This window comes from Dermacentor albipictus, chromosome 8, assembly GCF_038994185.2.
Source record: "Dermacentor albipictus isolate Rhodes 1998 colony chromosome 8, USDA_Dalb.pri_finalv2, whole genome shotgun sequence".
Taxonomy (NCBI): domain Eukaryota; kingdom Metazoa; phylum Arthropoda; class Arachnida; order Ixodida; family Ixodidae; genus Dermacentor; species Dermacentor albipictus.
Window position 1 is genome coordinate 80,140,550 of NC_091828.1, and position 25,610 is coordinate 80,166,159.

Genomic DNA, 25,610 nt, shown 5'->3' on the forward strand with positions numbered 1-25,610 from the left:
CGGACAGGTTGAAGAAGACAAGCGCAGACGCCAACTTACAGCTCAGTTTATTTACTCACGACAAAAGTATATACGCTAATCGTTAAAATCAACCGATGCGCATGGCAGACAACGTCAGAGTTCGCACCATGTGGCAGCCCTTGCTGTATAGCGCATTCACTAGCGCAGCAATGACAAAATTTGTGTTCCTTTTCAGCTATAGAAATATTTTGTCTTGAAATACATAATTACCGAACACGCCCTATCAAGTCGCATTTTCTCAAGTTTGTTGATTCGCAAGAAGTCACTAGAGCTCGAGTACATTTTTCTGTTAACGATAGCTGACGTCCTGCACCTACAGGAGAGGAAGTGAAGGCATGCACCGAAGCGTATTTGTTAGTAGTCGACCACGCAAGCGGCTGATCACGCTCAGAAGCGGCAGGAGAGGTGCTGGGTGGTCTATTCAAATGTACAATGGTCGCACATATGTGACTCATCCGAGAGGATGCAGTAGAAATTTCTGAAAGTCATAGCTTGCACAGTAGTGTATAATGTCGAACCTGGAGAGCGCTGTTGGCATTCCGCACCGCAGGGCCGGAATCAAGCATGAACACACGACAGTTCGAATTTCCGGGAGCCTTCTGAAAGGACAGCGTGATCTTGGAAGTGATATGGCGAAGTTCCTTTGCTGTTTATACTGAATCACAAAATGAAAGCACCTAACACGTTCTCACTTGACCGCTTAACGAAAATTCGTTGACCGCCCGATTCATGACCGATCCCCCAAAGTGGGTTGTGTCACTTCACTAGAAGAACAAGAACAAGAATACTCTCCAGCAGCAGGTAGAGTGAAGCCGATTACTTCTGCCACGGTAGTGAGCGCAGCGCTTCTCCGAAATGTTACGCATTGTGCAGAGTTCTTTTGTTTTCTTTCGTTTACCACAAGGTGCACGCTCATTCAGCTTCGACAGAAAGGACAACGACCGCTCTCCTTTCATGTGCATCGCCGAGTTTCAAGTGCGGCGAGTTAAATATGAGAGGAGCAATTACTTCCACCAACGAAAGGAGTCGCCAGCCAGAACTCTGGCACACATCAAGTTTGCCGTCGTTATCAACTGAAAGTGCCGCGTGCTCGGAGAACGTGACGCGTGACACGGAAGCAACACGACCGCCTTCGTTCATTTCCTTCTCTCTTTTCCTTCTTTCCTTTTTTTTCTTGTTTTTGTCGCAGAAAATACGAGAACGCGGCAGAGTCCTCGCTCGCAACCTCCTCGCTCATGAATATGCAAGCCTGTCGCCCACGCCAGCTTCGTTATTAGGGCTGGGTTGGAGGGGGGGAGGGGGGCCGGCACCAAACCTCGGCTGGTCCTTTGACAGTGTTTACGGTCTCGGCGTGCTTCAGCCGCGACTAAGTGAGACATTCCCGGAACTCCATTTCTGGTAAGGCTATACTACTTCTAGCTCCCGCGATAGTTGGCTGCTTATTTTTTGTTAGTTACCTCTTTGAGGTATTGCTGCTCGAGAATTTTCGATTCCGTCCTCTGGGTCGAAAGGCTAGACCTCGCTGTGCTTGCTTGTTTTTTTTCTAGTTTCACACGGAGAGCGCACCGGGCCATTGATTCGCACAAAAATAGCAGCGGGAGCAGCAACGAATCGCCGACGTCTTCGTTCGAGAGTCGGGGGCTTTTGCAGTTGGCACATGTGTGGGTGCGATTGTGTGCGCGATTGAATATACTGCGAGACAAATAATGGCGCGCATTAGTTAATACCGTCACATTCCACGAAAAAAGCCATCTCTTCTTAAGCACGGGCGAGCGTATGTGTCAGTTCGTGTTCGCAATAAAGTACCTACTCGAGAATCGCTGGTGGGAGCAGGCCCCGTTGAACTGGTCGATCTCCTCACAGAAAGCGAGCGACTCTTGCCAAGAAACTTCTCCGGACAAAATGCTTTGTTAGAAAATTGTTTGTTAGTTCGACCCCTGTAGTTTAACACCGCAACTGCGACCTTTATGCAAATAGGAAATGTTGTCATAGCAGTTGTTCATTGAGGGCTGCTTTTTGTATTCTTTTAACCTGGATAGCTATGTCAACATGTTCTTGTATTGCTGTACCACCGCCTGAAATCACGCATTCTGTCCCGCGGAAGTGCACTCAGTTGAAGCTGTTGTTGTTGTTGTTGTTGTTGTCCTTAGTGGCCGTGGCACATACCCACAGTGGGGGATTGGCCAAGAATCGGGCGGTTTAATTAGGTGCCTAAAAATAATAATGATAACAAGGGAGTTAACAATTTGGGCGTGTGAGTTTAAAAGTAAGCGTTTTGTGTTTGGAGAAAAAAGGAAATAATCAGATCAAAACCGGGTATAAGATAATAATAATATGAAGCTGTCCGACACCACTTCTTCATCTTATCAACTATAGAAATGATCGACTAACATTCAGTAGCCCACACATGCTGCTGCAGTTATATCTCTATCAGTGACACCTATCTGTTTATTTTACCTCGCACCACGAGTGCTTCTCAGTTTCAATTAGTTTTTTATTTGCTTCTTTCATTGTCTAGTTTCATTCCGTTTTATTTCTTTTTAATTTATTTTTTGCGTAATAGGCATGAAAGGCAATGAGGTGTAAAATTGGAGACGTTGGTTACATCTTATTATGACGGCATCAGGGACGGCACCCACAGAAAAAATAAGCACGCAGCACAAGCGCTGAACTAACAGCTGGCAATTTATTGCAACCTGCGAGAAATCAGTACAAAAAAAAACGGAAGTGGTAGCAGGCCTCATATCAATAGATCAGGCCAAATCTTTAGAAAAGCCTGATTTTGCAAACAACCAGGTTGATATAAAAGAAACTGAAATGCGAAATTCATGGGTTTTATCCGCCTGCCTGATTATCACATCCTCCTCCGAAATGTATTTTACAGTCACGTGACCGGCGTTGCACTTACAGATGTGAAGGCGTTTCTTTTAAATTGCTGTTGTGCTGGCGTTATCTCTCCTAAAGGCAGTCACCAGTCTTACCAAATGGACGATAGTGGAACTTGTAGTTCAGCGCGTGACCTGTGTGCTTCTTTTTTCTCTCTGTGTAGCCGCCGCTCTTGCGCTGCCTACATGATGAGGCTTCGGCTGGAAGTTTACGGCCATTTTCGTCAATAATATGAGAAAGCCGCCGTTCAGGATCCTGAGGCGACCAAAAACTATATATTTCACCCATCCTGCACATTGTTTTCTAGTGCATAGGAACCTTATAATCAAGGGACTAAGTAAATGTCCACGTTACCCGATGTTCTGCATTCGTTACACCTGGCCAAGTTACATGGCCAAGTGATGGAAAGGGCAAAGGAGTAGTGTGCAGTATCAAGAAAAAATTTGCTCTAACAGGATGACATCAGTTCTGGCAAAATCTAACAGACGCGACGCTTTTATCTCCAGCGGAATTAAACTGACTGCGGAAGAGCAGAGTAAGCATACATAAATGCCCGAAGATGTGGACGTTTGAACTGCCACCGCTATAGCTCAATTATTATATTAACGCACGCGTTTTGTGGAAGGTGTACGCTAGGATCCCAACAGCGACGAATCGCTTTTTTTGTCCACTTTGACTTATCTTGAGCCGGTAATTCTTACACTTCAGTTAAAATCCACGAATAGTTTTCCCTGTGGTTTGCTTGGCTTAATTACCTGTTGGCTACGCATTTATTCATGACGCAGCTTTGTCAACCATGAACGTGGTGCTCAAGTGGGTGCTGTACCACACCATGTCTGGAGCGTATCCTTCCACGAATCTGGCAATCGCGTACGGGCCTCTGCCACAGTGGAGGTCGTTTTCCCTGCTGTACTTGGCGTCTATGTGCCGACCCGAATACTACCAAGTGGCTGGGGACACGTTGCACACGGCCTGCAAGCCTCCCAATCCCCGTTGCCGAATTCGTGACAGTGGAGTTACCGCAAGAGAGAGGCAGCTTATTCTAAAAATGCACAACAGGTGAGGATGCCCGTGTTTTTTTTTTGTTTATGATCAAACTGAGACCCTAAGGCAAATCAGGGACATAACCGCGTTTTACATGTTTCTTTAATGGGCTGGTACGCTATGGGTGTTAATCATTTTTTGTGTGTGTTTAAGTGCGTGGTGCTTGTGTATGTCTGTTCGCGTGTGTATGTGCATGTGTGAAAACACGATGGTTCGATGCCAAAAGCAACCACTTCATATGAGTTAACAAAGTGAGCGTTTCCTCGTGCTCTTTGTTCTGGTAAAAGTCTCTCTTCTTTGACTAAACAAAGAGGTTAACCTGCTAGGTCGCTGGAGAAAAAAAAAATAAACGTGCGCAGGCAGCTACTACGAGAGAAAAGAAGGGGGAATTATCAAAATGAAGACACAAAAATTTTACTCTCTAAGCCGCAACGTTCAAATTGCTAATTCCCTTGTTTTTATTCCCTTAATTTAATCACCTGACTCGCGGCCAATCTCCCACTGTGGGTATGAACCCCAACCACTCAGAAGAACAACAACAAAGCTGGCTGTAACTCAGGCATTCTGGCGTCAGCATAAGGGTCCTACATCATCTTACGTGTTCACATGTTTCTGCAGCATCGTAGATTTTTGCGCTATCTCGGGTTATTAGAAGAACTCAACGGCTGCTTTCTGTCCCTATGAACAACATAATGGTCCACATCAAACAATAGCGTCAACTTTCTTAAAAGATGACTGCATGCATTTTATTAAAACCTTTCCATTCAGCTGATATGTCTGACTTCATATCTTGGATGCATACCCTTAGTAGTAGTACTCAGATTTTTTTTGTAAGGATTGGAGGTAATTTGTAACATCGATGTTTAGCTGTCATATCATGTTACCTGGTACTCCGTACCCATTGAAGTGTGGCTGTTTATGTAAAGTCCCTTCCAAATTTTGGGAGTATAAAATGTGATTCTGATGCACTGTACAAAAGCACTTGGGGGAATGTACCTAATGTGGCCTAGATAAGAGAGGCAGGCATAACCAGCAGTTCTGTGTAAACTGTTTCGTCGTTGGAGCGGAAAGTTCTCACAGACGTGGCAGTCACGAGTGAAATGTGTATACATCATGGTCGGCACGATCACATATTATGACGTGATCGCTTCTGTGAAAGAAGACGTCTCACCTATTCTTACGCAGGTTCCGAAGCAAAGTGGCATTTGGTCTTCTTCCTGGATTCCCACCGGCGGCTAACATGCGGAAGCTGGTAAGCTAGCTGGTAGAGTAATACGAAATAAGTTTTTCAAGAAATATTTACCCCTATAAAGTAACATAGAGTTAGCCTACCTTTATATTTTTCTGTTCAATGCGACAAATTGTGTCCACGTGAGCGCAGCAGTTGCCCTAGGAGCGACTTTCTGTATTTAATTAAGGCTTTTCATCGCATACTTATGTTCGACGTTTTTTTTTTCTCTTTTCACGTTATCTCATCGCAATAGAACTACAATTGTATTGCTCATTAGTCTTTGACGGCCTAAAGCACAGACCAATTATTAAAAATTTATTATTTTTACGGCAAATTTCGTTATGAAATACACTTGCGCTTGAATTGAAAGAAATAATGTTTATTTTTTTTCTATTTAGGAGAGTGTTAAAACTGTTGGTAATAAATATTTAACTGCTGAATTCCAATACTTCAATGTGAAATGTGTGTTTGCATTGGCTGGTCCCGGGCGATTGCAACAGTCGCCGCTGTTGACATGTATTTTGGCAAATCAAGACGAACACTGTGAGCCCGAACTTGAATATGTTGTACGGCACAAATATTTGTCCTGAAAGTTTTCGTCGGTACAGACCAACTGTTTCTCAAATAAACGAGAAACGTGCCCTGTATACAATTTCAACATTGCATACAAAGACATTGCCCAAGTCTTTCTGCCCAGAAACTTTAAAAAGCTGGGGAAATGTTTATGAGGCGCTCTTTCAAGTAGATCACGTGCGGGCTCCTTGAGAGATCTCTATCAATTATTATACGAAGAAATAAACGAGTGCTCCCGTAAGAAATGATCCGAGGGTTTGTGGAGACAGCGTAGGGTGTCATTGGTTTGCGTTAAATGCTGCCAGAGCACATTTGCGTGATCATGTTTCGAGACCTTAGTTACGGAAGTAAACCGCTGTCAGGGTAACAACATTTCGAAGCCTTGGACGCATCTGTCGATGTGTCACACCATAATTCCATACGCACATGTCACCTCTGTAGATTGATATCTTCATCGCTGCTGGGAGATGTTACACTAAGTCTACGAGTGCGAGGTTGAATAGGGCGGGGCATAGTACTCCGCCCTGAGGAACGTCACGGTACGTGTAGTGTCGTGCGGTTTGGCTATCGTCGGTACACACAAAGAACATTGTCATGAATAGGTAATTCGAGATCATATGCACCCTTGATATCCAATAACTAAACTGCAGATTACATTTTACATGACGTGTGACGCTGGATACACGTAGCGAGATCAACAACACTCCCTATTCATGACCAGTCTCGTCGAAAACCAGCCAATTTGGATACACGCTGTGGTTCTCTAGGTACCATACCACTTCAAGCGGGCAAGCATCATCAGACAAATCGTCTGTTCCATTCCAGCAGGATAGCCAGTGCTTGGCACGAGTGTGGACTGCTCGGGATTCCAGCTTGTTGCTGCTTTGCGTCACCTGACTGTTCTTTTAGACCTGATGCTACCCGCAGAACTGCTGAATATACCCCGTTACAGTACTAATATGTTTCCAATCATTGTGCTCTTTGAGCCTAACATGTCCAAACCTGTAATATTGCTACGGCACAATATGTGCGATCACGAAAGGCCAGCAGTGTGAAGACGACGACGACGGTTAGAAGCTTGCGCGGGCTGTTGCCTCTTGGCCAAGCGCAGCGTATTTTCCTTGTAAATATATTTGTACATAGCTTTTCGTCTGCGTCTTCCTACGTAACATATCTGGTAGAGCTGGACGTTCCCTGTACCTCGTCACGGAGCTTCGCTGTGGACGGTACGTCGAGCCTTTCTTCATGGCTCCCGGTGACGACAACCCGACTCCGCCGGCTCCGACACCTGCTGCCACTTCGCCGACCTACATCACTCTCCCCGCTCCCCGTGATCCTGGCGTATTCTCGGGCCAAGATGGGGAAGACGTCGATGACTGGATCAGCCTGTATGAACACGTCAGCCGCAATAACCGGTGGGACCCTACTATTATGCTCGCCAACGTAGTCTTTTACCTCGGTGGCACACCTCGAGTTTGGTATCGCACGCACGAAGATGAGCTCACCAGTTGGGATTCACTTAAGACATAGCTTCGAGACTTGTTCGGCAACCCCTACGGTCAACAACTTGCCGCGCAGAAGGCGCTTTCCGGCCGTGTGCAGACGTCAACAGAGCCCTATGTCACGTACATTCAGGACGTCTTGGCTCTGTGCCGCAAAGTTGACACCCACATGACTGAGTCAGACAAGGTTTCCCACATCCTCAAAGGCATTGCCGATGACGCCTTCAACTTGCTCGTTTGCAACAACGTAGCCACGGTGGATGCTGTTATAAAAGAGTGCCGCCGCCTGGAACTCGCCAAAAGCCGACGTATTGACCAGCAGTTTGCCCGTCTGCCCAACACCCCAGCGACATCTTCCTGTGCCGACGCTCCTCGTCCCAACAACACTGCCGATGTTACCCGGATCGTCCGGCGTGAGATCGAGGCCGCCTATCCGGCTGCCTTCGACTCCAGTCCCACCAACACATCTGCAGTCACGGTCTCACTGATCCAGGCAGTTGTCCGCCAGGAGTTTGAAAACATGGGTCTTCACACGATCTGCTCGGCCCATCGCCCTGATACCCGCCCGGCTTCTTCGATTTCGCCCCGTCCCGCATCTTCTTACCCACCACGTTTCCGCAACCCATCTGAATGGCGCACTGCTGACGACAAGCCTATTTGTTTCCACTGCCATCGAATCGGGCACATTTCTCGGTACTGTCGTAGTCGCTGGAGTTCCCCGATCCGGTCTACTTATACTGCCTACTCTCGCCCCTCAGGTGGCCCTTCTCGTCCCTATGCCGCACGCTCCGATAATGCCGCCACTGATTCTCCTGCAACGAACCGCCCCTATTATCGTTCGCCTTCGCCCCAACGACGACAATCTCGCTCTCCCCAGCCCCGTCGCTCCTACTCGCCGACTCCCTTCGGACGCCGCTCCCAGCCGGAAAACTAGACGATGCAGCGCCTCGAGGTGACGCTGCATTGCTCCCTACGCCGCCAAATCCTCTACTGACTTTGCCCACTCATCTGAACCTTCTTGACGTGCAAGTCGACGGTGTTTCTGTGTCTGCTCTCATAGACACTGGAGCGCATTTGTCCGTAATGAGCGCTGACCTTCGTAACCGGCTCAAGAAAATTATCACGCCCGCCACGTCGCCTGTTGTCCGTGTCGCCGATGGCGGAACAGCCCCCGTAATTGGTATGTGTACCGCCCGCGTCTCCTTCGCCGATCGCTCAGCAATCACAGTCACAGTCATCGCCCACTGTCCCCACGACATCATCCTCGGCTTAGACTTCCTCTCCACACATTCTGCTCTCATCGACTGTTCCGCCAGTACTCTCCGCCTTGACCTGCCTGTTCTGGATCCTGCTGAACCCCACACCAGTCGCCTCAGTTCCGCCGACTTCGTTCGCTTTCCACCTTCGGCACTGACCTACGTTGACCTAGTGTCATCCCCACCAGTCCCCGACGGTCACTACATCGCGGCTCCAATGCAAGACGTCCTCCTTACACACGAGATCTCAGTACCCCATACAGTTTTATCTATTACGGCGAATTGCGTCTGCCTGCCAGTGGTCAACTTTGGCTTGACGACACAAGTGCTGCCACGTGGGATGTCTTTGGCCCAGCTTTGTTCATTCGAGGATCACTCAGTAGCATCCATTGCAGTAGACGACACTTCATCCGATACTCCTCTACCATCGCAGTCGACAAATTGTACCATCGCTGACTTACGGAAAATGATTGCCCCCGACTTGCCCTCCGAGCACGCTCTTGAACTCTACCGCGTTCTGTTTTCCTACCACGATATTTTTGACTTTCACGATCGTCCTTTGGCCCAAACTACAGCTGTCAAACATCGCATTAATACCGGCGATGCCCCTCCTATTCATCGCCGCCCGTATCGAGTGTCCCCAGCTGAGCGTCAAGTTATTCACGCAGAAGTTCGCAAAATGCTTGCCAAGAACATTATTGAACCGTCATGTAGTCCTTGGGCGTCACCGGTTGTGCTGGTAAAAAAGAAGGATGGCTCATGGCGCTTTTGTGTGGATTGTCGGCACCTTAACAGGGTTACCAAAAAGGACGTGTATCCCCTACCTCGGATTGATGACGCCCTCGACTGCCTCCACGGTGCTCGCTATTTCTCCTCTATTGACCTTCGCTCCGGCTATTGGCAGATTGCCGTGGACGATCTCGACCGCGAGAAGACTGCCTTTGTAACACCCGACGGTCTTTATCAATTCAAGGTGATGCCGTTCGGCCTATGTAACGCTCCTGCCACTTTTGAACGCATGATGGACTCCCTTCTTCACGGTTTCAAATGGTCCACGTGCTTGTGCTACTTGGACGACGTTATCGTATTCTCCCCAACGTTCGCTACGCACCTCGAGCGCCTCTCAGCAGTCCTGGACGTTTTTCGGCGAGCCGGTCTGCAACTCAACGCATCGAAGTGCCAATTCGGCCGTCGCCAGATTACTGTCCTTGGACATCTCGTTGACGCGAACGGGGTGCAACCGGACCCTGGCAAGATCCATGCTGTTGCGCACTTCCCTGTTCCGAAGTGTGTCAAGGATGTGCGCAGCTTCAACGGCCTTTGTTCGTACTTCCGCCGTTTCGTGAGGAATTTCGCCGCCATAGCACGACCACTAACCGACCTTTTGAAAAAAGACGCTCCTTTCCAGTGGGGCGATAACGAGGCCTCTGCATTCTCTCATCTAATCGACATTCTCACAACGCCTCCCGTTCTGGCCCATTTCGATCCTTCTGCGCCTACCGAAGTCCGTACTGATGCCAGCGGTCACGGAATTGGAGCAGTACTGGCACAACGCCAGCGTGGCCACGACCGTGTTATCGCTTACGCCAGCAGGCTCCTCTCACCCGCGGAGCGCAACTATTCCATCACTGAGCGTGAGTGTCTGGCCCTAGTTTGGGCGGTTGCGAAATTCCGCCCATACTTATATGGCCGATCCTTTTCCGTTGTCACAGACCATCACGCGCTTTGTTGGTTATGCTCATTGAAAGACCCTTCAGGAAGACTTGGTCGCTGGGCCTTACGCCTCCAAGAATATTCGTTCTCTGTCACCTACAAATCTGGCCGACTACACAAGGACGCTGACTGCCTGTCTCGCTACCCGGTAGACGAGCCTGACGACGCCGACAGTAGTACCGCCGACGGCATTTTCTTTGTGTCTGCCTTCGCTCACATCGCCGATGAGCAGTGCCGAGACCTATCGCTGCGAGTACTCATCGAGCGTCTGCGCTCTACACCTACCGACGCATCCGTTCGCCGATATGTCCTCCAGGGCGGCATTCTGTACCGAAGGAGCTTCCTCCCTGATAGCCCTGATCTTCTTCTTGTCGTGCCAAAACATCTACGACAGACTGTGCTCTTTGAGATGCATGACGCACCCACTGCAGGACATCTTGGGGTAACCCGCACCTACGACCGCGTCCGCCGCCGCTTCTATTGGCCTGGTCTCGCTCGCTCCGTTCGACGCTATGTTGCTGCCTGTGATCCCTGCCAGCGTCGGAAGACACCTCAGGTGCTACCTGCCGGTCTTCTCCAGCCGATCACCGTCCCTGTGGAACCGTTCTTTCGTGTTGGATTAGACCTGCTTGGTCCCTTTCCCACGTCATCCTCTGGGAACAAATGGGTAGCCGTCGCGACTGATTACGCCACCCGATACGCTATCACTCGGGCTCTCCCTACCAGCTGCGCCACTGACGTCGCGGACTTTCTCTTGCGTGACATTATCTTGCTTCATGGCGCCCCGCGACAGCTGCTTACTGACCGTGGTCGAAACTTCCTCTCGAAAATTATCGCTGACATTGTGCGTTCCTGTTCCATTCACCACAAACTGACTACTTCATACCATCCCCAAACCAATGGCCTGACAGAGCGGTTAAACCGTACTCTTACCGATATGCTAGCCAAGTACGTTTCCAAGGACCACCACGACTGGGACATTGCCCTTCCTTACGTAACATTTGCGTACAATTCTTCCCGGCACGACACCGCCGGCTTTTCTCCCTTTTATCTACTGTACGGTCGCGAACCTACCTTGCCCCTAGACACGGCACTTCCTCCTGCTGCGGTCTCAACAAGCGAGTATGCGCGCGACGCCATTGCCCTCGCCGACCGTGCACGCCAGCTTGCCCGTGCTCGACTTACGGCCTCACAGACCACTCAGCAGTGTCAGTACAACGCCCGCCGTCGTGACGTACAGTTTTCACCTGGTGCGCTTGTGCTCCTGTGGTCGCCCTCTCGTCACGTCGGACTTTCAGAGAAGCTTCTTTCGCGATACACAGGGCCCTACCGCGTGCTGCGCCAGGTGACGCCTGTGACTTACGAAATTGCTCCTGTGGGCTCAACCTCGTCCTCTCCTGTGGCATCTAGTGATGTCGTACACGTCAGTAGGCTCAAGGCCTACTACACTGCTTCCGAGTCCGATCTTTAGTCGCTCCGGGACGGCGCTTTTGCAGCCGGGGGTAGTGCTACGGCACAATATGTGCGATCACGAAAGGCCAGCAGTGTGAAGACGACGACGACGGTTAGAAGCTTGCGCGGGCTGTTGCCTCTTGGCCAAGCGCAGCGTATTTTCCTTGTAAATATATTTGTACATAGCTTTTCGTCTGCGTCTTCCTACGTAACAATATTATCAGAATACGAAGCCGTCATATCCACAACAAGTGGTGCATGCAGCAAAGTCATCGTTCTTATGCGTCGTGATATCACCTATGTTCGCCAGCCGATTGCGCCTCACGGTCAGAAACAATGTGCTTGCCTAACACATAAAAATGCCAAGCTCATGTTTACACTGGTAAGCATTTATAAAGGGTGTTTCAGCTAGCTTAGGCCAAGCTTTAAAAACTGGTCGTGAGAGTTACCTAAGGTTGCATTAAGACAAGGACGTTCTCGGAACAAACCGGTTTGCGCTGCGCAGTAACAGCGCCGAGGCCAATACCGCTGCCATCGGCATGAACTTCAGTTGGGGCGATGGGGTCGTTGTGACGCAGTACAGGCAGACACGCGAGGAGATGGAGTAATGTCCCACACGTGGTGTCACATGCAGGAGACGATGAGGATAGATCACTGGCACCACTTATGAGTCGTGTCAGAGGTGATATATTCGAGGCAAACATACGAACAAATCGTCTGAAGTAAGAACAGATGCCGATGAAGGCGTGGAGTTCTTTGAGTGTCTTAGGTATTGGAAACTCTGTCACAGCCCCAAGTTTTGATGGGTCGGGAAGGATTCCGTCTCGGGATACGAGGTGACCTAGAATCATTACCTTGCCCACGGCGAACTGGCACATTTTCAGGCTCAGATGCAGGCCTGCATTAGTCAGCCACACCCGAAAGGTAGAAGATGACGTTAGTTAACTTGAGTTAGTTAACGTTAGTAAATCGTCCCATCTATTGCACAAGCTCACCCGTTCTTATGAAGACAGCCATTCGTTGACGTCATGCTCATCCGTAGCGCTGAACACAGCGGGGATCTCTGTGGCGAAGAGCGCTAGAGCAGGCCAGAGATGGTGTTTGCGACGTCCGCTGGATGGAGGTAGGCATGAGTGGTGGCAGATTCCAAAACTGGAGTTCCAGGGTGGAGATGTTCTTGAAGACCCATTACCTCCACCAATCGTAAAGGGGTGTATTCAACCGTGCAGCGGATAGCGTCAAGCGCAAACGATCAGTCAGGCGACGCATAGCAGGAACAGCTGGAAGCTCGAGTAGCTCACACTCGTACCAAGCACTGGCAATCCGGCTGGAATCGGACAGATGATTGATGACAGATGGAATCGACTGGCCTTGTCCGTGCGATATTCTTCTTCATTACAGTACATGCGACTGACTAAAGTGATAAAGGTGTGACTTTAGTCCGCTTACGTTCCACTTGACTTTACCTTTTTGTAGGCCATATCTCTATTCGTGTGTTTCAAGCACTGGTGTAAAGGCGTCCTGCTTTCAGTGCATTTCGAGCAAGCGTGGCTGCAAGGTTTGACAAAATCCCTCGAATGGCATCCGTGAGAGAACGAAGCATTGAAATTACTTGATGATCTGCTTTCGACGTGTCATTAGTAGCAGGAGCAGGCTCCCGAGCGGCCTTGGCAATATGTGGTTCTTTGGTAAATAACTGGCTCGGAAGCGCTGGCCATTCTTCTGGAGAAAGTTTCCTTGCAGCTGAGTTTCTTGAATTTAGGCCTTACTGGAGAATTTGTGGGCCGCAATAGAACGGCCACTCTCCTTTTGAGCCACTGCCTTTCCTGGCGGCGTTTTGTGACGCCAACGCCGACGCAGAATTGTTTCAGCAGCTTCCCTGCGCGACGAATTGTCCCTAACCTTTTGCCTGGGAACTGCGTGCTCTTTCTTGGTGCGAGGACAGTCTGAATCAGACAACTTGACAATTACAATGGCCGCACTTCAAGGCAGTAGCACGGTGTCTTCCACGTGAGGTTCAGCGAACCGGGGATACAGTAACGAGTTGGAACAGATCCCCGTGACATGTCCAAGCTTAAAGCACTGATGGTATTGAATAGGATTTCGTACAAATGGCTGAACAGGGAATGATTAGACAAATGGCTCAACAGGGACAAATGGCTGAACAGGGAATAGGAAGTGACCACCTTTGACATTGAATGCAATCACCTATCACAAATACTTTAACGCAGCGCGTGTTTCCAAGGCGTTACACATGCGTGATGACAGCACCGTAATTTTCTAGCTTGCAAAAGATAGGCAATTCCGCGTAGAGAACGGCAAACATCAACGTCATAAATTACACCCGCTGTGGATGCATCGTCAATCGGAATTGGGAACGCACCCAGGTGCCTCCTAGCCCCTTGATTTGTTGCAGTTTTTCGAGAGCACTCCCATTGGAAACAACGATTGCGGGGACATTCTTATGCGTATTTATCAGCATGTCCTTAATTTCATTCGGCATGACACCTTCCGAGAACGCAAATAGTATTTGCCTGATCAACAACAGGAGGTTGCTTTAGGATTTCTCGGGGATGAAAAAGATGGCGTGAGGCAAGCGTTCAGGGGGGGACTTCAGAGTCACTGCGCTCTCTTGGACTGATGCGCTGGCGTTGACATTATTTCTTTAGGCACTCTTTCTGCCGACAGAGATGCAACTGTCATCCGATGACGCTTCATCCAACGTGGAGTAGAGCTCCATGTCCTTGGTGTCCCTGAGCAAGCTGTCTCTCTTCCTCGGCGAAGAATACAGGGATGACTTTTGGCCACGCGAGCTTCTTAAAGGCTCCACGGCCATGGCCACAAGGCATGGAGCCGAGGCACCAGCAAACTTCGAAGCTTTTGCCAAAAACCAGAGAACAGAGATAGCAGCGTTATGCCACAAGTAACCTCGTCGTCATTTCCGCTGCTCCACTAAATTAGTTCATTGCTAAAGTGGTCCGCAGAAGCCCGCTGAATTGTTCTCTTAGTTTAAGGCCACCAAGTATTTGAGTGGGTAAATTGGAGTTAACGCCGACCTGAAGTATTTTATTTTCGTGAGAACATTGGCTAGTTTTTATTGATTTTCAGGCAGAAACAGCGCTAATATCAACAGAAAAAGGAAGGCATGTATAAACACAACATGCTGGGTTCACTAACAACGGAATTAATTTTGCGGGGAGAACACTGTAACATGGTGGAATGCTTTGTCAAAGGCGTAAACATTACAAAGGGAGGCATGTAGCGGCAACACACGATCATCCGTTCTGGCGGTAAATGCAGGTAGTCACAATTTCGCAGACAAGTACTGCATTTCATTGCCAGCCAACAAAACAGTTGGCGCACTCACACACTTTCAATTTTGGGCACTCGGTAGGCTTCCATCATTTCGCGGTTCATTTGATTGTTGTCCTATGCTACCATTTCACACTTGTCGAATTCGAGTCGGTCACCGTTTTCCTTGCAATGAACAGCCAGGCCGCCAGTCACTTCTTTGTTGTTTCCTCCACATTTCAATGAAGTTCATTTACCTCCGCAGTACTGGAATTCTGAGCTTGCCTCTGTGGCCCAGGCGCACGCCAATCAGTGCACCTCTGAGTGGGCGTACAAGCACGACGAACCCAGTGCGAGGAAGACGGGTAAGCGTGCATCGCCTATTGTGGCCCCTTACTTGAAAACATGATCGCGTTTCATCCGTTAGGCCTATCCAGTCACAGAACAAATTAAGTGAGAAAGATTTGCATAAATATAGGTCCTGCACCAAGTTCTTAATGTTTCACATCAAATAGAGTTTCTTTATTTTCCATATAACATTGATTTTCTCGTACTTCAGCATTTTCTGCTGGCCAGATTTCTCTGGGTCTGTGAGAGAACTTGACTTGCACCCATGAAACCTGTTGTTTTTTCTTTTTGTTTTATTGTGTCTTCTTAGCCTTGTGTGTAAAATTGCGCCGTTTAAGATTCCGATCACTTCTATTCAGAATGAAGACCAATATTAAATAGAATGCCTGCTTTGAATTGGGGGATTTGCATTGTATATACACGAGGAAAAGCACAAAAGGATGCGTTCGTCGACAGGAAGGCTACTTAGGAATTATTATAGTAAGCTTTCCTAGGACACAATAAAGCTACTTGTGTAGCTGTAAGCTCAAATGGCCATTCAGTTCTTTTACTGGAAAGTAAAATTTGATTTCAAGCGAAGTATCAATGCACAATGCGGCAATAATCGTTGCTTGAGTGATTATTTGTCTGTCCGCATTCACATTGCCACGCCGTGCCGACAAGTATGATGGTTTATTTTTTTTCCTTTAACGGCGCATGAAGTAATGCATTGGGCCCCAGACAAACACACACAAGCGCGCACATACAAGCGCACACACACAGACAACTTTACTCCACATAGAGTGGCCCATGTCTCAGTGAATATGAAAGTAGTTTCCACAGAACAGTCTTATATTAACAACAAGAACTTATTTACAGCCTCTTGCGTGAGCACAAAAACAGCAAACATGGACGACAACATAGGTGGTGAATCCCATCTACTCTATTGAGGGCAGAGCAGAAGAACATACACAGAAAGTCGACATGCGCCAAATCCAGCAATAATCCATTATACCTAGGTCCACATAAGAATGTCTACTGCGACAATCGACTTTCAGCGAGATCGACTCGAGAATCCCACAAACATGAATAGCTTTCGCAAAGAACTTTCCTTTAGCAAGTGGTTCTCCCGAATGAAATTCACAGAAAATTTGCTCGACAATGCAATGTTACATTTGTCGCATGCCGCTCATTTGCGTATATATTTCTGCGCAGTCCTAAGAAAAAATTGGACGCCAGGGCCATCACTTGTTTCTTTTCATGTATTCGTCCATTTAGCGGAAATATCATCTGTGTGTGAGCAAGGGAAGACTTCGCCTAAAACCCACAGTTTCCACAAGGGAACATCTCTTCGCCCTGACAGAAGCAATTACCATTGCCGAAACGTCAGCAACACCCCGAGGCTTGCTCCTCTGTTGATCCCCCTTCGAGTCTGTAATCTTTATTCGAGACATTTGTGGTTAGCCGCGAACATTTCTTAGAGGAAACGCCAAAAAAGCCTAGGCCTAAGAACAAGTTCTTCTCAAGTTCCGCACTTTTCCCCTCGCCTCCTCGAGCACTTTCCAGTGAACTTTGACACCGTGGGCCAGAACGCAGCCTGGGAGGCCTTCAACTACGACCAGAGCAAGCGCTCGTGGCGAACGCAGATCGACAACTGGATCGCCGAGTACGCGGACTGTCCGGCCGACAGGATCGCCTACTTCCGGGACAGGGACGATGGCGTGCGCATCGGTCACTTCACTGAGGTGAAGTTCTGTCACAGTAAAAAAGGAGCACTAATTGCTCGCAGCCTTCTGAATGTTCAGATATCAAAGCATGTTCACGGGCAACAGGTTAGCGTATCTCTAACGCGTGGACATGTACACTTTGAGAAAATAAAGCTTATTCCTTTCTTTCGTAAGTTTCCGCGCGAGAGTAGGCTCAGTATATTTGCCTAGGGGTGCGACGTGAAGGTACGGGAAAGCTTACCGTGTGAACAGAATCCCACTCGAAACGATGAAGCCATCGTTTTCTTCAAAAAGTTACTAGAGCGAAATCGGGTACTGCGACTGTTCAGCTTCCATGCGAATGATCGTTGGTACATGGATTTGTGTGATCTCCTTGCTTGCGGCTTGAAACGTTCTTGCGGCATTAACTATTATGCCTCATCTTTCTCAATCTAGAAGCGCTCTTGTATTTTTTTAAAACACAGCAATGCAATTAGTCGAGGCACATGAGTTATTTGTGCGAATTATTTGCATTTATGAAGTGGTATGTTGTAGAATTCTAAATTTTAAATCTCACAAGGACATCTGAAGTCATAAGAACAAAACTTAAACGGACCCATGTACTGCACATTAGTCTCATGCTGGCTAAAGTATAATATTTGTCGCCCCTGTAGACGCTAGCATCATAGTTGCCTGCAGTATGTTTTGTAGAAAACTCTATGGGTTAACCTAAGTGCGGAATGTAATACTTAACGAAACGAATGACTATTTTAAATACTCAAAGCCAGCCCGTTTAGTAAGAGGCCAGCTTTCATAACTGCAAGTCCCGCTATGGCTAATCGACGCCACCCATTGCCAGGGGATGTCTTGCAGGCACCTTCGCAGCGGGCCCACGGGTATCGAAAGCAAATAACGATGGTGTTAGACCACATCACGAGGAACTGCTTGCTTATTCAAAACCTCATGACTTTGACGTAATAGTTCTGCGGAAACCCGCAAGGTGGAGGGAAGTAATGCACAAGGTGAAAATGAGACATCCACCCAATCCTCATGAGTGTTGGACTGTCACACTGGCACATCATTGTTTGTGTGGGCATTAGGCTGTGTTGTCCGCGAAAAAGCCACTGCCGCACCATGTTTTGCTTTTGCAATGAAGTGTAACAGCGTGGCATACTACACAGATTGGCCTAGACACACCTATACCGCATCACTGCATTCTGTTCTTAAAATGGATGCATTCACCTATGTTCTTTAGTGCAACTTTTTCTTCAAGATAATTTACCTTCTCAATTACACGCAAAGACAAGTGTGTATTAGTGTGGTATACCTTGGCATTGTCGTTTATGTAGGGAGGGAGGGAAATAGCGGGAAAGTGTGATAGTGTCAACACTGTTTAAGTCTACTGAAGATGCATACGCCGGCACTGTCGAGGCACGATTTTGAGGGGCTGTTCTGAAATTGTTGAATTGACTGGCAAGATTTCTATTCACGGTAAAACTTTGCGTCAATATCATCCGCAATGACAGTCCCTCGTCCATGCATTCTTATGCGAAAAGGGTCCGGGAACTTTCATTTGAACTTTCGTTTTGTCAGAAGGCATAGGACAAACAGATTTTTTTACCGCTATTTGCATTCAATAATTTATTCTGGTCCGCGAGATTGACCGTAAGCGTATATGAAGTAGAAGAGGAGGGAAAACATAAAATGTACGCATGCGGCTCTTTGGGTGAACATTCTACAGCAATGTCGGAGTGAATGTTGAATCTCCTAATCATGGGGCACAGTCCTCCTAAACATTAGGCTGGAATCTCGCCTACTTTAGCACCTTGGGCTTGAGATTCCCAGTTCCAGGGCATGGTCACAGCAGCTTTTCAGTGATGAGTGCCCCTTGCACTATAATGTGTTTTTTGGATTATTACTGATGATAACATCCGTGTTAAGCACAATGCTCTAAGAGAGAACACATTTTTTCTATTAGATTATGTGCGATTATATAAAAGCCACAAAACGTGCATATAATGCTTTTGATGACGCAACATATTACGCGCAAGAGCTTCGCCAGTACGAACAATTGGGGAATCTTTCAGAGATTGTTCGAAAAATGATTCACAGCTTAGCAGCTTTAACGTTGTAACCCCGTCTGCTATTTTTTAGGTACACACGCGAAGTTTTCATAAAGCACGGAGCATCGTTTAAATCGCGGAAACGCAGCCACTGTTAGTGTTCTAGTGATTCGGTTCGAAGCGTTCTATCGTCTACAGTGAATCTAGCATTCCGCCAATATACTTTCACCTGTCAGCCTGACGTTGATTGTCTAGTGAACACAGCACTGGGCAGCGTTCTACTTTCGTCTAGATTCATCAGTGTGTGCATTATTCTAACTGTTTATTTTAATCTTCGCAGCTCATTTGGGCTGATGCACAGTACGTCGGCTGCGGTTACTCGTACTACACTCTGGACGGCGTCGAAGGTGACAAGAAGTACCAAGGCTTCTACGTGTGTAACTACGCCCCCACGTACGTCTATCTGTTCGCATACTCGGCGTATATAGGATGTCCCAGCTAAGGTTAGCCTAGCTGTTAAATGAAAAATGTATATAAACATGGCGGGAGAGAGAGAGAGAGAGAGAGACAAAGAGGAGGAAAGACAGGGAGGTTAGCCAGTGTAAGTACTGGCTGGCTACCCTGTGCTGGGGAAAGGGGTAAAGGGAGTAAAAGGAGAAAGAAGAAGAAGAGGAGAAAAAAAAAATTAAGGAAATTCACGCAGTACCGCGATACTACACGATACAACACTCAAAGGCGATCGCACAATTCGCAAGACCTTAGATACTTCAGCAAAGCCTTTAAGGCCTTGAGTGCCGAAGCCCGTCTGGACCAGTGTCCTAGAGCCTTCTCCTCTGTAAAGGGGCGATTGTCCAGTTTTTCGAGCGCGGTTACGAGCACTGTTCTTGGCACTTTGTAGCTGGGACAGTCACAAAGGAGGTGCTGAATCGTCTCCTCGCAGTCGCAGGTTCCGCAAGTAGGGCTGTCGGCCATTCCAATACGGAATGAATAGGAGTTCGTGAAAGCGACGCCGAGCCACAGGCGGCACAGAAGTGTTGCTTCCGCTCGTGGTAACCCTGGTGGTAGCCGGAGTTGCAGACATGGATCCAGTCTGTGGAGACGTTCGTTCGTGAACTCACTGGTGTTCCACAGATTCTGCGTAAGCTCGCGGGCGAGAGAGCGAAGACTTGTGGCTGCGTCTGTTCGTGACAGTGGTAGTGGTACAACGCGGGCACCGTCGTGGGCCGATCGGGCGGCGTCATCCGCATGGTGATTGCCCGCAATTCCGCAATGACCCGGTATCCACTGGTAGATGACGTTGTGCCCTTTGTTGATTGCTTGATGGTGGAGTAGTCGGATGTCTGCCACTAGTTGCATATTTGGTCCGTGGTTGAAAGGGGACATCAGACACTGGAGAGCTGCCTTCGAGTCACATAAGAGGGGATACCATTTTAAGACCTACGGTGTTCAATCATCAGAGGAGGGATGAGCGAACGCAGTAGGTCTTAAAATGGTATGTTCGATCGTGTTTGTAAATATTTTTTTTATTGAGCAGCTTGGCTAATGTTAGCTGGGACACACGGTCTGAAGTTGCATGAAGTCGCTCGCGAGCTTTCCTCGCGCATTCTAAGTACGCAACGTGAACCAACGTTAACTAACGTAATTCGCAGGGGATGTTCATGTCATCTTCGCCATGAACTTACAAGCTAAAATTGGGTGAGTTTAACGTCCTGAGACTGCGCAGGGCACGAGGTATGCCGTAGTGGATCGCAGCATATTACGTTGACCACCACGAATTATTGAACGAAGCGACAGTATGCGAGCATCTGCAGTCCGCCCCCGTCGGAGTGCGGCCACTGCGACGGGGAATCGAGCCCACTACCTTACGCTCAGCAACGCTATGCTGTAATCACCGAGCCACCTGAGCAGTTGATCATAAGCTCGTGTGGTTAAACAGACCACACTAGATGAGAAAGTATAACACATCGTCCTATGTCGTAATATTCGGGCACAACTATTTGCGAACAGCGCGGAGATGATGATAGTGATGATGATGACAATGGTGGTGGTGGTGGTGATGGCGGTAATGTTGATCATGATGATTATCATCGTTATGACACTGATGGCGACGATGTTGGGACGTGAGCATGCCATTTGAAGCATGCGCGTATATACATGCAGGCAAGGTGTCTCCGCGAACCCTTATTTCTGATGCGCCCAAATATTCAAACGCCTTTATGCCCTACCCTGCCTCATTGAAGACAGAAGGCTAGCCTCGATGCGTGTTCTTTCTTTTCATGCGCCGGCAATCATACGGCCATCTCCTACTAGTCTCTGCCACGGATTCTCTCTCGGTACTTCGACTGTCCTTAAAGCCCGAAGCTTCGGGCAGCCCAACGATTTCCACTTATCTCTTGATGGCTACGGAGACATTGTGCTAGAACATGCTTAACGGTTTCCTGGCCACTTGCACATGCGACACACCAATCGTTTTAGGGTGAAGGCAGTTATATGTGCACTCTAGGCGAATTTTCAGCGTCGCCGTCGCCGTGATGGTCATTAATAGTGCGATAAGATCCTATCGCGCCGTGCACACCGTATGTTGTGGCTGCCAAGAAAAAGCATGTGAGGCTACGCCGATAAGGGAGGTGGCTCGATGCACGTCGTCTTCCCGCGCATTATGGGCGGAGAGCGTGTGTACCCTCTCTTAGTTCGGCTGCGGCCACCAGTCGCTGTCCACACCGCTGAGCGCATGCTCGACCCGTGTGCCGTGCGCCATTTATGTAATCTGCGGCGGATGGCTAAGCTGCAGCTGTGAACACAGCAGGGAAGACGGGTGGCTCCATGAGCGCTGTATTCCTCCGCGCCATGTGTTGAAGGCCGCGTAATCTCGAGCTTCGGAGATGCGGTGAAGCGAGGCACAGGGCGAAGGGTTCGATCCGCTACCGGCTGCCGGCGCTCTTCTTCACGGCAGCGTTGCGATAGCGAGTGCTCGCGGTTCATCCAGTAAGCTATGTTCACGTTTACCTCTGTGCGCGTGGCACCATGCTTGTAAATTTAATTAGTAAGCGAACGTTTAGAAGAGACTACTCTTTCCTGCAACGACCAATCAAACTACGAAGCTTACTTCACGTAGTTGTGCAATACTTTGCTACGCTATCAATGCCTCGTTTCTCTGGGGAAACTCTTACATTTATTAGATGGAAATAATTTTCGCCCATAACTCCGCCTTCGCCGACTCCAGTTACGCGCAGTACAATGGGCTGCAACAGCGACGGTGCCAAACGGACCCACCTTGGCGCTCAGCACAGCCGGCTTTGATGGAAGTTACGTACAATACCGGTGCTGAGCAATTGTTCTCGGATATCTCAGACGTTCGTCGCAGATGGGCTTGTCTTCATTGTCTGTTAATTGTCTTTACTGTAACAGTAGTAATCGCGTCTGAGACCGGTCACACTCGATGACCGATCTCAGAGTATTTTTTTTTTGCCTAGCATAATTTTTTCGCGCAATTAACTCGCTTCGTTCCAACATGTCCTTTTCCAAAGCTTCTACCTGGGGAGGTATTCCGAAAAAGTCCACCCAGAGGACATGTCCACTTCATCTGCGGCGGAACTGGTGATTGGCTGGGCTGGGCTGCACGTCCTCGACAAACCAGGCGCGACAGCCAGCCAACACTTCAGTAGCAGACGAACTGGACATGTCCACTAGGTGGACTCTTGCAGAATACTTCCGCTGTTGTTGCAGACGCAATTCTCTGGTTGCCTGAGTTCCCCTCGCGCTTGTTGACAGCGCAAACCATGACCTCCGTTATAGCTAAGTCTCAATCAGGCCAAATCAAAACGAGATAAGCGTCTCAACGCGCTCGCTTGTCCGCGAGGAAGTTATCTTTATTTATTTTATTTATTATTTTATTTACAAATACTGCTATCCCATGAATTGGGACATTGCAGGAGGGGTACAGAAGATTATACATAAACAATATTAGGAAAGTGCATGATTACAAATGTGAGTGCAAAGGTTTACAGAGAAAACAGCACAGAACCATGAAGAAAATACATGATTTGGCAATTCTCGCACAAGACGATCAACAGATATTTCGCCTAATGTGCCATCTAAATCGTTCCACAGTTCGACTGTGAAAGGAAAAAATGAAAAATTGAAGCTGTCTAAAATTGAATATAAGAAAAAAATTGATTATAGGGTATTACGTGCCAAACCTACGATCTGATTATGGAGCCCACCCTACGGGGGCACCCCGGATTGTTTTTGACCACCTGAGGTTCTTTGACCCGCACCTAAATCTCAGTACACGGGTGTTCTTGCCCGCGCATATATATTAAGGCGCCCCTAGTGTCACCAGCGTATATTACAGTGTTCGGTGTTAAACGAATTTTTAAAATATATTTATTATACAGAGAGAATAGCAGGGGCACAAGATAGATCACTCAGCTGTGCCATCCGTTTTGTACCAACATTAGAGTGGAAGTCGCGGAGCTTTGTTCACTGCACTCTGCCCGCCAAGTCACTTTGTACGAGTGCTTCGGCTACACCGCGAATTCAATGTGTGCAACGTTTTAAAAGGACACTAAAGGCAAATACTACATCAAGCTAAAGTGATGAATTAGAGCTCGAGAATCTCTAAGGCGTCAATATTATCGCGACCAGAGTCTTAATGATCGAGGAATCGAGCTAAACGCAGGACGTGATTGGAGACTCACCCAGGACATTCAAGCACTTGCCCGATGACGAAAGCACTCCCGAGTTAAATTCTGTCCCTAGTGCTCAACTACTCGTCGCAAAAAAACATTCTGGTATGGTATGATAAGATGAACTAGAATGCTTCTTGACTAGTTCCATTTCATGCTTAGAAAAAAAAATAACTCATTGAAGTTGCAGCTGACAACGACGCGGGCGGTCGAAAGTTTTCGTTTTCACCCGACTCTGCGCCGCCCACGCTTTCGCGTTTCACTTCTTTGCTGATTACGTAGTACTGCGCTGGTTTTGCTGGCTCGCGAAACTCGCACAAACTGCAAGTAGCAGAGAATTTAACTTCCATGTGATGTCGCGGCATGCCCTAACTGTTCACGCCACTTGACCAAAAAGCAGCTGCAGCGGCGAATCCGCCGCCCTGTCTTGGCTCGGTGCCGCCGTCTGTCGGGCGGCGTTTTACTCACCGACAACAGCAAAGGGTGGTGATGGCGTATGCAGCGTCACCACTCCCCCGGTTGGGTGGCGGGAGATCTGAATTTCGAAAAAGGTATTCCGACCCTTCAGGTACAATTTCCTCGTAAGCTAAGTCTTTCCTTGGCACGAAACAAGCGTTGCGAGGTTTCTGGAAAGGTATTTAAACAGTCCATATCGACTTAGTATCTGCCTTTAGTGTCCCTTTAAGAAGAAAGCTATGTTTACCGCAATCAAATGCATCTCGCAAATTTAAAAAAGTAAGGTTATTGTCTAATGGTCTTCGTGCTATATTCTGAAATAATGTGTTTCTAACACCTAATAATGCTGTTTCAGTTGGAAGACGTATTGCTTATGACAGATAATTATCTCTCAGTCAGTCGGTCCCTCAATCTTTTTTACGTCATGTTTGAGTGCGCAAAACCAAAAAAACTTTATGTTTACGACAATGACGGCGTGTTGGAACTAATGCCCACGCTTGGCTGCATCACCTGCTGCCGCTAGTCGCATCCATTCACGCTATACCCGGTACCGGCCGATCGGGCAGGGACGACAATAGATACGACGGTGAAGACGTAATGTTGCCGTTACCTTTAGTATAACTCCCGCAGTCGGACACAGCTGCCTCGATTCCCACTATACCCGGTGTTTGTTTGCCCAATGTCCGCTAGCAACCAATCTTCCAAGACTGCAGCCAGGAGTTGAGTCACGTGGTACAAAGATGACGACGGCGTGATCACGACTATGGAACGACCACGACGACATGAAGGCGAGTTTATGACGGCGATGCAATGACGACAGCATGACCACGAGGGGTCTGTTGCTATTGGAGGTCAATTTCGTGCGCAGGTGCACCGCGTGTGGCCGCAAACTGCCTCGATTCGCACTGCATCCGATGTTTGTTTGCACTCTGTCGAGCACCGGGCAATCGTCCAAGACTGTGACCAGGAGGCAGCAAGGTTAAAAGGTTAAATTAAATTATGGGGTTTTACGTGCCAAAACCACTTTCTGATTATGAGGCACGCCGTAGTGGAGGACTCCGGAAATTTGGACCACCGGTTCTTTAACGTGCACCTAAATCTAAGTACACGGGTGTTTTCGCATTTCGCCCCCATCGAAATGCGGCCGCCGTGGCCGGGATTCGATCCCGCGACCTCGTGCTCAGCAGCCTAACACCATAGCCACTTAGCAACCACGGCGGGTAGGCAGCAAGGTTGAATACGGCACGACGGTGGCGGTGCGGTGACAACATTACTTTCGGTGAGACGTACGTATTCGGCAACTTGTATTCTGCAAGACTGCAGCCAGCAACAGCAACAGAAGCGGATAATTCGAAGAAAGAGGCGAAACAAGCTTCGGTTTAAAAAAACGCTCATGAGGTG

At 48.2% G+C, this 25,610-nt stretch overlaps 1 protein-coding gene across 3 annotated transcripts in view; it reads left to right on the plus strand.

Annotated features, from left to right (window-relative positions):
- Positions 1-1,315: 1,315 nt before the first annotated feature.
- The window catches only part of LOC135898606 (scoloptoxin SSD43-like), a 43,652-nt gene continuing 19,357 nt past the window's right edge, over positions 1,316-25,610 (plus strand). For 2 of the 3 annotated variants that reach the window (XM_065427654.1, XM_065427656.1), the window contains exons 1-6: positions 1,574-1,682; positions 3,693-3,966; positions 5,137-5,203; positions 15,235-15,334; positions 16,863-17,041; positions 19,406-19,518. In XM_065427654.1, coding sequence (XP_065283726.1) covers positions 1,679-1,682; positions 3,693-3,966; positions 5,137-5,203; positions 15,235-15,334; positions 16,863-17,041; positions 19,406-19,518 — 737 coding nt within the window. In that variant the 5' untranslated portion in view covers positions 1,574-1,678. Of the gene's footprint in view, positions 1,420-1,573; positions 1,683-3,692; positions 3,967-5,136; positions 5,204-15,234; positions 15,335-16,862; positions 17,042-19,405; positions 19,519-25,610 lie in introns of those variants that run through there. The other variant, XM_065427655.1, reaches the window with a different exon arrangement.